At 65.8% G+C, this 14,418-nt stretch overlaps 1 protein-coding gene across 1 annotated transcript; it reads left to right on the forward strand.

Annotated features, from left to right (window-relative positions):
- Positions 1–384: 384 nt before the first annotated feature.
- Positions 385–10,748, forward strand: NTRK1 (neurotrophic receptor tyrosine kinase 1). The gene is made up of 16 exons (XM_068415313.1): positions 385–572; positions 1,975–2,049; positions 2,212–2,283; positions 2,722–2,790; positions 3,097–3,251; positions 3,364–3,512; positions 3,692–3,818; positions 3,898–4,227; positions 4,679–4,755; positions 5,004–5,106; positions 6,057–6,203; positions 7,074–7,204; positions 7,279–7,451; positions 9,356–9,596; positions 10,309–10,467; positions 10,563–10,748. The coding sequence occupies exons 1-16, from the start codon at positions 385–387 to the stop codon at positions 10,746–10,748; spliced, it is 2,382 nt and encodes a 793-aa protein (XP_068271414.1).
- The last annotated feature ends 3,670 nt before the right edge of the window (positions 10,749–14,418 follow it).

Genomic DNA, 14,418 nt, shown 5'->3' on the forward strand with positions numbered 1-14,418 from the left:
CAGGGTGTTAGATGCCCAGGCAGGGTGCAGGGGTACAGGCAGGGTGCTGGTGCCCAGGCAGGGTGCGGGCAGGGTCCCTGCTCGGTGCCCGTGGGCGGCCGGACCCCCTCTCCGCGGGCCGGGGGCTTCCCAGGTCCCGAGTGCCGGTGAGTAACTGGCGGGGGAGCCCCGGGGGGGGCCCGGTGCTGCCCCTCCATCCCCACCCGCGGGCCGGGGGCGGTGCCGGGGCGGGGGGAGCCTCCGGCCCCTCCCGGGAGGCCGATCCCTGCGATGCTTTTAAACCCCGCACGGCCCCGTGCTCGGGCTGCCGGGCAAGTGCGAGGGAGGGAGGGCGGCACCGGCACCGGGACCGGCACCGGGTCCAGCCCCGGGTCCGGCCCCGCGATGCCGCCGCCGCCCGCCTGGCTCTGCCTGGCCGCGCTGCTCCTGCCCCTGTCCCTGCCCGCCCCGGGCGCTGCCGGTCCCTGTCCCCGGCCCTGCCGCTGTCCCCGGGCCGGTACCGTGCTCTGCCGGGAGCCCGGTACCGTGGACAGCTTGGCCAGGCTCCTGGGAACCGGCGGCTTCACCGACGTGTGAGTGGGGCTGGGGGTGATGATGGGGCTGGGGGATGCAGTGATGGAGCTTGGGGACCAGTCAGAGGGGCTGGGGGTGATGATGGGGCTGATGATGATGGGGCTGGGGGTGATGGAGCTCGGGGACCGGTCAGGGGGACCAAGGGTGATGGGGCTGGGGGACAGGATGATGGAGAAGGTGGTGACGGAGCTTGGGGACCAGTCAGAGGGGCTGGGGGTGATGATGGGGCTGGGGGAGGTGGTGATGGGGCTGGGGGTGATGGGGCTGAGGGACCAGATGGGGGTGATGGGGATGAGCGATGTGGTGATGGGGCTGGGGGACAAGATTATGGAGCAGGGGGTGGTGGAGCTTGGGGACAGGGCAGGGGGACCGAGGGTGATGGGGCTGGGGGACAGGATGATGGAGAAGGCGGTGATGGAGCTTGGGGACAGGGTAGAGGGACGGGGGGTGATGGGGCTGGGCACGATGGGGCTGGAGGTGACGGAGCTCGGGACGGGGTGATGGGGCTGGGTCTGCCATGGGGCTGTGGGGAGCGGGGCTGCTTGGTGGGAGGCTTTGGGGGCTGCAAAGATGGGGGGCACCTGGCTGCACGCCCCTAGGGAGCAAGTGAGGGGCTGGGGGCAGCTCTTCGCCCCCTCCCACCGTGATGCCAGTGGGAGCGATGGTTGAGGGCGCAGCGGGGTCCTCGGGCAGGGAGCACCCATGGGGTGGGCAGGGCTGGGGTCTGAGCCCCTCGTCCCCACCCCAGTGGGGTTGTCACCCTGTCCTGGGGCCTGTGGGTTGGGATGCTGGTGGGAGGCACCCCAAATTTGCTGGTTTGGGGGGGGGATCTCCTCTGCTCTTGCTCAACCCCCTGCTCCAGGGTGTGGGGTGGGCAGAGGAGGGTGGAGCGAGCAGAGGCGAGGAGGGTGCTGGGGGGGGTACAGGGTGCTGGGTGATATCGGGGTGCCCAGACCCCTGGGTCGTCCCCCCCCGCCGCTGCCCTGGCCGTGCCGCATTGCTGGGTGCTGGCTGCGGCACGTCTCCGTGCCTCAGTTTCCCCCCAGGCGCCGGGGGACGCTGCGCCGCGGGGCGCTGCCAGCTCTTTGTTCGCTGGCTGGCGGGGTGGGGTGGGTGACGACGGGGATGGCCCTGAGAGACCCCCGGCCGTCCCCCTGCCCCAGCCCCCCTCGTCCCTCCCATCCCCACAGCCCCATCCATGGGGAGGGACCCCCTCAGCGTGGATGGGGTCAGTGGGACCAAAACCCCCTGGGTGTGGGTCTGAGTCCCCAGTTAACCACTGGCAGTTTAGGGCAGAGCTGTGGACCCCCCACTCCCCTCGCCCCACACTTTGCCGACACCCCCTGGCCTGGGGAGGGTCCTGGGGCTGCCCCCCCCGATCCCCCCTCTTTTTCCTTCCAGCGTCATCGAGAACCAGCCGACGCTGGTGACCTTGACCCGGGCTGACACCAGGATGCTGCGGGACCTCAGGAGCCTGTGAGCACCCCGGGGTGGGGGTCCCTGCGCAGGGAAACGGGGCCGGGGGGGGGGTCCCTAGAGCTTGATCCTGCTGTGGGGAGGCGCAGGGGATTTGGGGGTGCCCAGTGTGGGTGCCCAGTGTGGGTGCTCAGGTGGGTGCTCAGCCTTTCCTCCCCCCAGCACCATCTCCAGGTCGGGGCTGCAGCACATCTCTGCCGACGCCTTCCTGGACACCCCCAGGCTGAGCCATGTGTGAGTATCCCCCCCCCAACGACCCCCAACGACCCCCCCCTCCAGGTTTGGGACTCAGCCCCCCCATCCCCGCGGGTGCTCAGCCCCAGTGCGGGGTGGCTGGTCCCCGGGCAGGATCGATGGGGTCCCATCGGCGCATCAGCCGGGCTGGGGGGGCTGAGTGGGGACCATCGATCGGGAACAGGAGCGTGGCAGCCACCAGCCCCCCCCCGGGGGGCTCCGAGCTGCCCTGGTATGGGAGGGAACCCCAGGGAGCAGGGGGGGGACCCTGGGACGTGTGGCAGGGAGGTGCCCGAAGGCTGGTGGCAGCCTGGCAGAGGGGGGTTTTGCTTGGTCATGGTGTGACAGTGACAGTGACAGTGCTGCTCCGTGGACCCTCAGCAAGGGGGGGGTGATGTGGGACGGGGAAGGGGTGGCTGACGGGGTCTGTCCCTGCAGGAATCTCTCCTCCAACGCGCTGCAGAGCCTTTCCTGGAAGACCTTCCAGCATCTGCCCCTGCAAGAGCTGTGAGTGATGGTGGGGGCAGGCGGAGGGGATGCACCCCCAGGGTGACACTGAGACAGGGGCAGGCGGAGGGGCTGCACCCCCAGGGTGACACTGAGATGGGGACAGGGCTAGGGATGCAGCGAGATGGCAGCTCTGACAGCCACGGACGTGGGGACGGGGTGGCATGTGTGGCATGGCACCTGGCCCTGGGTGTATCTGGGGGCACCGGCAGCGCTCGGTGCAGGATTGGTGCAGCTGGGGGTCGGAGCCCGGGGCCACCGCAGCCCCTTTTGACCCCCTTGTCCTCTTCCCTGTCCCCATCTCAGCATCCTGGTGGGAAATCCCTTCAACTGCTCCTGCGGCCTCCGCTGGCTGCAGCTCTGGCAGACCGGGCACCGGGCTGAACTGGGGAACCAGTCGCTGGGCTGCTGGGAGGGCAGCGTGCTGGTCCCGCTGGGCAGCCAGCCCCTCCGCGCCTGCGGTACGTGCCAGGGGACCCGCTGCCTTTGGGTGCTGGCTTTGTCCCCGCTTCCTGGGACAGCGTTGGGGTACAGGGGGGGAAGGTGGCTCCTCTCACCCCCTTCTCTTGGCAGAGCCCCCGACCGTCCGCATCGAGCACCCCGAGGTGATGCTGCGCCAAGGGGACAGCGTCAACCTCACGTGCCGCGTCGCCGCCGAGCCGCCGGCCGCCGCCGAGTGGGTGCTCCCCGAGGTGGGACCCGAGGTGGCCGTCGTCACCAAGGCAAGCTCAGCCTCGTTGAGGTCCTTCCAGCACCGCCGGGGTCCCTCCAGCACCTCTGGGGTCCCTCGCTGGGGTCCTCCACAGCACCGTCCCCACCGCAGCGTCCTCTCGCTGGGGATGCAGGAGCTCTGGGAGGAAGGGGGGGGTGTTTGCTCACCCCATCCCGCTGCCCCCCGCAGCTCTCGGCCTGGGAGATCGTCCTGGAGCTCAGCAACGTCTCCTCCAACCTCAACCACAAAGACCTGACGTGTCGGGCGGAGAACGCAGCGGGGCCAGCGGAGGACAGCGTGATGCTGAACGTCACCTGTGAGCAGCCCGGAGGGGACCGGCGTGGGTGAGGGGGTCCGACGTGGGGGACCCACCTGGCTCTGTGTCCCCCCCCCAGTCCCCCCCGTGATCCTGCTCCTGCACGAAGCCATCCCGCAGCACTTCTGGTGCATCCCCTTCTCGGTGGACGGGAACCCCGCGCCCAGCGTCCGCTGGCTCTTCAACGGCACGGCCCTGGCTGAGGGGCCCTACATCCACACCCGCATCGTGGAGTACGAGCCCAACTCCACCGTCCTCCACGGCTGCCTCCAGCTCAACCGCCCCACGCACGTCAACAACGGCAACTACACCCTCCTGGTCCGCAACCCCTTGGGCTCCGCCGCCCGCAGCGTCCAGGGCCGCTTCATGGAGAACCCCTTCAGCTTCAGCCCCGAGGAGCCCATCCCCGGTAGGGACCCGCAAACGTGGGGTGCAGAGGGGACAATCTGGGGGCTCCCCCCACCCCGTCTCACTGGAGGAGATGTGCCACATCTCTCCTTGCACCGGTGTGTAAAGTGGGTTGTAGCTTGCTCTGAGCAAGCCCCGCCGTGCCTCAGTTTCCCCAGGGGTGGGAGCGGGGCGATGGGGTGCTCTCGCCTGGGCAATAACAACAATTTCTCCTTTCTCTCTCCCTTTGGGCTGCACCAGTGTCTCTGTCTCCGCTGGGTGAGTGACGGACACGCTGCTCCCCCTGCTCCAGCCCCCCCAAACTGTGCACATCCCCCCCTCCAGCGCTGCTCCTGGGGTCCCCCCCACCCAATGCTCATTGCAGGAGCGTTGTCATCCTGGACACCCCCCACACACACCTTGCTGGGGCCACCCCAGGGGATGGGGACCCCCTGCCCCACGCTCACCCTGAGCCCTTCTCCCTGCCCCAGGCACCCGGAACAGCTCGCTGGAGGGGCCCGTGGAGACGACGGACGAGCACACGTTTGGGGTGAGGGGATGCGCCATGGTTTGGGCTGGGGGGGGGAGAAGGACACCCGTGCGAGGGTGGGACAACTCCTTAGGTGACACCCAAACCAGAGCCACTTGGGCTGGGGACACGTGCTGGGGATGAAGGGCAGAGTCCCGGTGCCTCAGTTTCCCCTGTGGCAGCTCCTGGGGCTTGTGTGGCCACCTCAGTCCCCCCTTGAGGGCTGGGAGAAGGGACCCCAACCTGAGCCCCGTCCCTGGTGTCACCAGATCTCGGTGGCCGTTGCGCTGGCCGTGTTCGCCTGCCTCTTCCTCTCCTTCATGCTCCTCGTGCTCAACAAGTGCGGGCGCCGCTCCAAGTTCGGCATCAACCGTGAGTCCCCCCCGGTGCCGCGGGGGACTCGAGCCGCGGCACGGGGACACCCCGGTTCCTGCAGCCGTGGGGTGGCCGGGGGCTGTGCCGGGTGCTTGGGTTGGGATATGGCGGTGGGGTGATGGTCCCTGTGGGGACCGGAGTGTGGGTGGGGACTGTGGAGGGGGGTGATGGTGGATGGGGACAGTGGAGGGCGACTATGGAGGGGGACCCCGGATGGGGATGGTGGATGAGGGCGGTGGAGGGGGACCCTGGAGGGTGACAGTGGATGAGGATGGTGGAGGGGGACGGTGGATGGGGACTATGGGGGGGACAGTGGATGGGCACAGGGGGTGGGGACAGTGGAGGGGGACCATGGAGGGGGGTGACGGTGGATGGGGACCCTGGATGGGGACCCTGGGGGGGACAGTGGATGGGGACCTTGGATGGGGATGGTGGATGGGGATGATGGAGGGGGACGGTGGAGGGGGACCATGGAGGGGGATGGTGGATGGGGACGGTGGATGGGGACCCTGGAGGGGGTCAGTGGATGGGGACAGTGGATGGGGACCCTGGGGGGGGACGGTGGATGGGGACCCTGGAGGGTGACCACGGAGGGGGACGGTGGATGGGGACTATGGTGGGGACAGTGGAGGGGGACGGTGGATGAGGACAGTGGAGGGGGACCCTGGAGGGGATCAGTGGATGGGGACTGGGGAGGGGGACTGTGGCTGGGGACGGTGGAGGGGGACGGTGCAGGGGTGCCAGTCCCCGCCAGCAGCGCGGGCAGCAGCTGCTAATTCACTCCTGGAATTGATTCAGCCCGTAAATGGGTTTGCTGGGGCAGACTGGCCCCCGGGGGCCGCCCGGGGCGGGGGGATGCTCGGCAGAACCTGGCACTGGCTGCGCTGGCTGGGGGAGCTGCGGGACACCCCAGCAATGGCCTTGGCCTTGTCCCCACCCCCGGCAAGGCTCGGCCGTGCTGGCCCAAGAGGACGACCTGGCCATGTCCCTGCACTTCATGAACCTGGGCAGCAGCCCCTTGTCCTCGGCCGAGAGCAAGCTGGAGGGGCTGAAGAGCAACTTCATCGAGAACCCCCAGTACTTCTGCGACGCCTGTGAGCGCTGGGGTGGGAGGGGGGGACACAGCCTGCGGTCCCCGAGCATCATCCCTGCATCCCGGGCACACATGGTCCCTGCATCCTGGGATCCTGGGCACACATCAGCCCTGGCACACATTGTCCCTGCATCCCGGGCACACACCATCCTGCGTCCTGGGATCCTGGGCACACATCATCCCTGCATCCCAGCACACATTGTCCCTGGCACACATGGTCCCTGAATCCTGGGCACCCATCATTCCTGCATCCCTGCATCCTGGGCACACATGGTCCCTGCATCCTGGGATCCTGGGCACACACCATCCCTGGCACACATTGTCCCTGCTTCCCTCATCCTGGGCACATACCATCCCTGCATCCTGGGATCCTGGGCACACATCGGCCCTGCATCCCAGGCACACACCGGCCCTGGCACACATGGTCCCTGCATCCCAGACATATGTTGTCCCTGCATCCCTGGCACACATGGTCCCTGCATCCTGGGCACACATCATCCCTGGCACACTGGTCCCTGCATCCTGGGCACACACTATCCCTGCATCCCTGCATCCTGGGCACACATCATCCCTGCATCCTGGGCACACATGGCCCCTGCACCCTGGGATCCTGGGCACACATCATTCCGGCATCCCATGATCCCAGGCACACATGGTCCCTGCATCCCGGGCACACGTTGGCCCTGGCACACATAGTCCCTGCATCCCTGCATCCCAGACATGCGTTGTCCCTGCATGCCAGGCACATGTCGGCCCAGACACACAATGTCCCTGCATCCCAGACACACACCATCCCTGCATCCCAATCAGGGTGGGGATGCACTGATGGGTGGGGGGGGGCACTGATGGGTGGGGGTGTCCCCCCCTCTAGGCGTGCACCACGTGCAGCGCCGTGACATCGTGCTCAAGTGGGAGCTGGGCGAAGGCGCCTTCGGGAAGGTTTTCTTGGCCGAGTGCTACAACCTCCTCCCGGAGCAGGAGAAGATGCTGGTGGCCGTGAAGGTGAGGTGGGCGGGGGGGGGGGATGATGGGGGGGGGGGGTCTTGGTGCCAGCTTGACGCCGCGGGTGCCGCCAGGCGCTGAAGGAGGTGACAGAGAGCGCCCGGCTGGATTTCCACCGCGAGGCCGAGCTGCTGACGGTGCTGCAGCACGAGCACATCGTCAAGTTCTACGGCGTGTGCACCGAGGGCGAGCCCCTCCTCATGGTCTTCGAGTACATGAAACACGGCGACCTCAACCGCTTCCTCAGGTGGGCGAGGGGGGGTCCTATGTGTGTGCCCCCCCCCCTTTTTCCCCCCCCCCAGCTCCATCACGCCGCCAGCTCCCCGCTAATGCAGCCTCGCTGCAATATTGATTAGATTTGCTGTCTGAGAGGCTTTAATCGAGAGCGATTGGGCGAGCGCAGGCCCCGCGATTGCCCCCCCAGGTATTGCTGCCAGCCCGGGGTGGGGGGGGGTGGCTGGGCCAGAGGCGGCGCGTTCGTGGCCACGCGCCCAGCGCCAGCGTTTATGGTTATTGGGATGGGAGTTGGCACTAATGGCTCTGCCGAGCAGGAGCCCCCCGGCACGGCTGGCGCGGGGTGTGCTGGCCGCCGGCACGCAGCCAGGCCTGGCGTGAGGGGGGGGGGTGTGTGTGCACACGCGTGTACGGCCTTCCCTGGCGTGTGTGTGCACGTGTGTGCACGCCCTTCCCCTGGGCACATCCTTTCCCTGGCATACGTGCATAAAAGTACATGCTTTTCCCCATGCGTGCACATGTATGTGCACACATGTGCACGCCCTTTCCCTGGGTGCATGTACACACATGTGCGTGCCCTTACCTTTGTGTGCACACGTGTGCACACCCTTCCTTGGCATACGGGCATAAAAGTTCATGCTTTTCCCCTGTGCATGCACACACATGTGCACGCCCTTCCCTGGCATGTGTGCACACATGTGCACGCCCTTTCCCTGTGTACTTGCACACACATGTGCACGCCCTTCCCTGGCATGTGTGCACATACGTGCATGCCCTTCCCCTGTATGCACACATGTGCACGCCCTTTCCCTGTGTACATGCACACACGTGTGCATGCCCTTCCCTGTCATGCATGCATAAAAGTACACGCTTTTCCCTTATGCATGCACACACATGTGCACACCCTTCCCTGGCATGTGTGCACACATGTGCACGCCCTTCCCCTGTGTGCATGCACACGTGTGCACACTCTACCCTGGCATACTTGCATAAAAGTCCATGCTTTTCCCCTGTGCATGCACACACATGTGCATATCCCTTCCCTGCCATGCACGTACACAAGCACACGCCTTTCCCTTGCCTGTGCACACATATGTGTGCATCTTTCCCTGGCATGTGTGCACATATGTGCCTGCACTTCCCCTGTGTGCACGCACACGTGTACACCCTTCCCTGGCACACATGCACACATATGTGCACACACTTCCCTGGCACACATGCATACATGTGCACACCCTTCCCTGGCATACTTGTATGTATATAAACACCCTTCCCTGGCACATGTGCATGTATGTGCACACCTTTCCCTGGCACACATGCACAAATGCACACACTCTTCCCTGGCACACATGTACACACATGTGCACACCCTTCCCTGGCATATGTGTATATATGTGCACACCCTTCCCTGGCACACATGCATGTATGTGCACACCCTCCCCCGACACACATGTACACCACCCCTTTCCTTTGTGCATGCCCACACATGTGCACATCTTTCCCTGGCATGTGAGCACATATGTGCACACCCTTCCCTGGCACACATGTATGTGCACACCCTTCCCTGGCACACATGTATACACATGTACACCCTTCCCTGGCACATATGCATACATGTGCACACCCTTCCCTGGCATACATGTACACACATGTGCACACCCTTCCCTGGCATATGTGCATGTATGTGCATGCCCTTCCCTGGCACACGTGTACACACATGTGTACACCCTTCCCTGGCACACATGCATACACGTGTGCACCCTTCCCCTGTGCATGTGCACACACACATGCACCCCCTTCCCTGCCACGCGTGCACACGTGTGCTCACCCTTCCCCTGCGTGCACGCACACGTGTGTGCATCCATCCTGGCACCCCCACCCACTCCCCCCACCCACTCTCCCACCCCCCGCCCGCAGGTCCCACGGCCCCGACGCCAAGATGCTGGAGCAGGGCACGGGGCAGCCCCGCGGGCAGCTCTCGCTCGGCCACATGCTGCACATCGCCACGCAGATCGCCTCCGGCATGGTCTACCTCGCCTCCCTCCACTTCGTCCACCGCGACCTGGCCACCCGCAACTGCCTGGTGGGCCACGACCTGGTGGTGAAGATCGGGGACTTCGGCATGTCCCGGGACATCTACAGCACCGACTATTACCGGGTGAGCTGCCCCCTCCTTCTCCTCCAGCTCCGTGATTTTCCCTCTTAGCTGCTGCCCCCCAACCCGTCTCCATCCATATTTAATCAGAATCAAACACTGGGATGGCTGGGAAGGGACCTTTGGTGGGTGGGAAGGGACCTTTGTTGGGTGGGAAGGGACCTTTAAGGTCATCTAGTCCAACCCTGCCATGAGCAGGGGCATCTTCCACTAGACAGGTTGCTCCAAGCCGCATCCAACTTGACCTTGAGTGTCTCCAGGGATGGAGCATCTCCCACCTCTCAGGGCAACCTGGGCCAGTGTCTCAGAATCAGAATCACTGAGGTTGGAAGAGCCCTCTGGGCTCATCGAGTCCAACCATTGCCCTGACACCACCATGGCAACTAGACCAGGGCACTAAGGGCCATGTCCAGGCTTTTCTTAAACCCCTCCAGAGATGGTGACTCCACCACCTCTCTGGGCAGCCCCTTCCAATGGCTAATGACCCTTGCTGAGAAGAAATGCTTCCTAATGTCCAACCTGACCCTCCCCTGGCCAAGCTTGAGGCTGTGTCCTCTTGTCCTATCGCTGGTTGCCTGGGAGAAGAGGCCGAGACCTCACCACCCTCAACGTAAAGAAGTTCTTACATCTAGTTGGAGGCACTTAATGAGCAGGGCTGGGGCGGGGGAGGTGAATGAGGGGGTCCCTGCCCCGCTGACGGCCCCGTTGCGGGCAGGTGGGGGGCAGGACCATGCTGCCCATCCGTTGGATGCCCCCCGAGAGCATCCTCTACCGTAAGTTCACCACGGAGAGCGATATCTGGAGCTTCGGCGTGGTGCTCTGGGAGATCTTCACCTACGGGAAGCAGCCCTGGTACCAGCTCTCCAACACCGAGGTGAGCGGGTTGGGGTGGTGGTGGCAGATCCCCCCTCCATCATGGGGGGGTACATGGGGTGGGGGTTACTCCATCTCCGTCCCCTCTCGCCGCAGGCCATCGAGTGCATCACGCAGGGCAGGGAGCTGGAGCGGCCCCGCACGTGTCCCTCCGAGGTGTACACCATCATGCAGAGCTGCTGGCAGCGGGAGCCCCACCAGCGCCGGCCCATCAAGGACATCCACAGCCGCCTCCAAGCCCTCGTCAAGACCCCCCCAGTCTACCTGGACATCCTGGGTTGAGCGGGGACCCCCCCACCCCTCCGCTCCCCGCTGCTCCCCCTGCCCTCCCCGCTGCCAGGGGACACGGCTCACCCTGCCAGGACACCCAGGGTGGGGGGCCAGCCCCTCTCCCCCCACCCACCAGACCCCCTGGACTGATGCCCTCATGGGGGGAGAGGGCTGAAGCCTTATTTATAGTGGGAAATGGCAGCCCACCCCCTTGGGGGCTGTAGGGCTGGGCTGGGGGACCCCCGAGGTGTGTCCCCTGGGGTTGTGGCCATGTCCCCCGGGGTTGTGGCCATGTCCCTTGGGTTGTGACTATCCCACCCAGCTCCTTGGCGTTGCCCCAGCGTGCCAGGATGGAGGCACTGGGCTGATATGGGGTGGGCAGAGCTGAAAGCCCCCCCAGCGCTGGGTCCCTGCAGGAGCAGAGGGGGGTCTTGGCTCTCCTGGGGGAGTTGGGGACACCCCGTGGCTTGGCTGCTCTTTGGTCCCCCGTCCCGGTCCCCATCTGGTGGGGACACCCTGCGCTCGCCCGCCCCGCAGCGAAACAGGTCGATAATAAAACTGTCCCTCTCTCCCCCCGTGCTGGGACCTGCCTGCTCCGGGGGGGCCGCTGGGTGCAGGGTGGGACGGGGGGGCTTTTGGGGAGAAAAAGGGGCTTTTGGGGAGAAAAAGGGGCTTTTGGGGGAGAAAAGGGGCTTTTTGGAGTGGGGAGGGGGTGGCTGGGGAAGAGGAGGTGGAGGGGATGTGGTGTGCCAGGGGTGCTGGGATGCAGGGACCATGTGTGCCTGGGACCATGTGTGCCAGGGATGCGGGGACAACGTGTGCCAGGGATGCAGGGACAACGTGTGCCCGGGATGCAGGGACAATGTGTGCCCAGGACACAGGGACAACGTGTGCCCGGGATTCAGGGCTGATGTCCCTGTCCCCATCCCCCTGAGTGATTTTTTTAGCACCCCCTTGGGCACCCCTCCAGGGATGCTCCCCCCACACCCCAGCCCAGCCCCCCTGAGTCCCCTGGACCCCCCCTGACGATGGGACGTGGCAGCACAAAGCCACCCCCCCCGCTTTCGAAGGGTGCAGCCCTCCCTTCCCCGTCCTCGGAGCCGGGGGGTTATCGCATGCCCTGTAGCGGCCACTCCATCATCCCTCCCCGGGCTCTCCGGCCGCCTTGGTAATGGGTGAGACCTGGATCTACCCGTAATGGAGCTGGATTGATTGCATCTGGCTAATTAGGGCAGCGCAGGCCAGGCCCTGGCAGCTCCTTTGTTACCCACCGCGACCTGAGATAAGCAAGGGGGAAAGCGGGGTCGCGGGGGAAACTGAGGCACGAGGCGGGAGCACCCCGGGGGGGGGGGTCCGCGGTGGGTGCTGAGGGGCTTGGGGCTGGTGTGTGGCTGTGCCAGGTGGCCAGGGCTGGATGTGGCACGGAGGACACCGGAGCTGTCCCCATCACCCCACAGCTCCCAGCCTCTAACCCACCCCCAAACCCCACAAGGGGCCCGATCCTGCCCCCAGCCCATGGCTCCCGTCCCACCGTCCACCCTCAAATCTTGGCCGAGGGTCCAGCCTGGGGTGGGGGGTGCTGGTGCGGGCAGGATGCGGCCAGCCGAGCCCCCCACCCGCCTCCTTGGGGTCTCTCTCGGCGCTGCCCGCGCTGATTTATGACCCTTTTTTTCTTTCTTTATCTAATTTGAGGAACAAGATTATAACCTTGAGCTTTTCCAGCCCCGCGCCGCAGCTTGCTGCAGAGCAACGCCCCAAAAGCGACCGTGCGTGGTGCTGACCCCCCCTGCCACCCCCAAACAGGGTGGGCTTCCCTGTGCCTCAGTTTCCCCTATAGGTGTGGCTGCGCCCCAGGTTCCCCTATGGGGTGGTTGTGCCTCAGTTTCCCTCTTAGGCTGGTCAAGGAAGGGTTAAGCCCCCCCCCAGCCTCTTTCCCTGAGGGGTTCAGCCCTGATATTGATTTTATCCCCCCCCCCCCCCTTCCCCATCACTTCTCCTGCTGCAGTTGCTCCATTTCACCGGCTCCGGGGGGAGCATTAATGGACTCTGGCAATGAGGTAATTAACGGCTCTGCTCCCCCCCCCCGCGCCCCAGCGGCACCGCGGCCTGGCCCTGCTAACGAGGGTTAAGGAGGGCTGGGGGGTCCCAGACCCCATCCTGCCTCTGGCAACCAACCCCTGGTGGTCCCTGGCCGCATCCTGCGCAGGGTGGGGGGGGGGTCCCACCCCAGCTGAGCCCCCCGATGCTGCTGGCGTGGACCCCGCCAGGGCTGGGTCTGCTCCTTGGGGGGGTTCAACACCCCCCAGCAGCCCCTAAGAAGACCCCCAAGTCCCCCCTGAGGGGACCAGCCATATGTTTGGGGGTGGTTTGGGGGACATCGGGTCTGGGGGTGCAGCTGTGCCCCAGCGCTATGGGTCCTGGGGGGGGCTGAGTGCTGGCCAGACCCCCCGCACCCCCTGGCTGCCCCTAAGTGCACTTGGGGGTCCCAGTACCCCCCCGGCTGCCCCTAAGTGCACTTGGGGGTCCCCGTCCCCTCCGGCACCGGGGGTCTCTGGGGGGGCTGCAAAGTCATCTCGGCGCTGAAGTGTCCCCGAGCAATATTTCCCCTCCGCCCTGGGGACACCTTATTGAAGAGCATCGCGGGGGGGGGGGGGGGGTCACTTCCACACCAGGTCCCTGGCTCCGGATGTTCCCTGGCCCCCATGACCCCAGCGTGGGACCCCTCTGCACCCGCAGCCCCCCCTGCCCTTGATGCCCAGCTGGGAAGTGGCATTTGGGGGGGGGGGGGTCACAGCAGACCCCCAGCTGCGGGTGGGTTTGATCCTAATGGAGCCCTGGGGTGGGTGGGTGAGGGGGGGGGGGGCAGCTGAGCCACCCTGGGACCTGAAAATCGTTATGAGTGATTAGAGCTATTACTGTAACGAGAAGAGGCAATTAACGGTGTCTTGCCGTGGGTTGAGGGCGGCTAATGCACGTGTGCTGGGTGGGAGGGGGGCGGGTGGGTGTGGAGGGGGGGGGGGCACACGTGGTGCTGAGCTGCCTGGCTGGGGGTCCTGGGATGGGGGTGACGTGGGGATGGGGGTCCTGGGATGGGGGTGACGTGGGGATGGGGGTCCCAGGGTGGGGGTGCCATGTGGATGGGTGTCCTGGGATGGGGGTGACATGTGGATGGGTGTCCTGGGGTGGGGGTGACGTGGGTGGGGGTCCTGGGATGGGGGTGATGTCAATAGGGGTCCTGGGATGGGGGTGACGTGTGGATGGGGGTCCTGGGATGGGGGGGTGATGTGGATGGGGGTCCCAGGGTGGGGGTGGCATGTGGATGGGGGTCCCAGGGTGGGGGTGGCATGTGGATGGGTGTCCTGGGGTGGAGGTGACGTCAATGGGTGTCCTGGGGTGGGGGTGATGTGGATGGGGGTCCTGGGGTGGGGGTGACATCAATAGGGGTCCTGGGATGGGGGTGACATGGATGGGGGTCCTGGGATGGGGGTGACGTGGATGGGGGTCCAGTGTCTGCCTGGGATCCCAGGGTGTGGGGACGATGTGTACCCGGGATTCAGGGACAACGTGTGCCTGGGGTGCCAGGGATGACAGTGCTGGGGTGCCAGTTTGCTGTGCCCGGGGTGCTGGGCACCAGCTCTGCTCCGCGCTGTCTCCAGTAGCTACCATCAAGCCAAAGGAAACC

This window comes from Nyctibius grandis, chromosome 17 (assembly GCF_013368605.1).
Source record: "Nyctibius grandis isolate bNycGra1 chromosome 17, bNycGra1.pri, whole genome shotgun sequence".
Taxonomy (NCBI): Eukaryota; Metazoa; Chordata; class Aves; order Nyctibiiformes; family Nyctibiidae; genus Nyctibius; species Nyctibius grandis.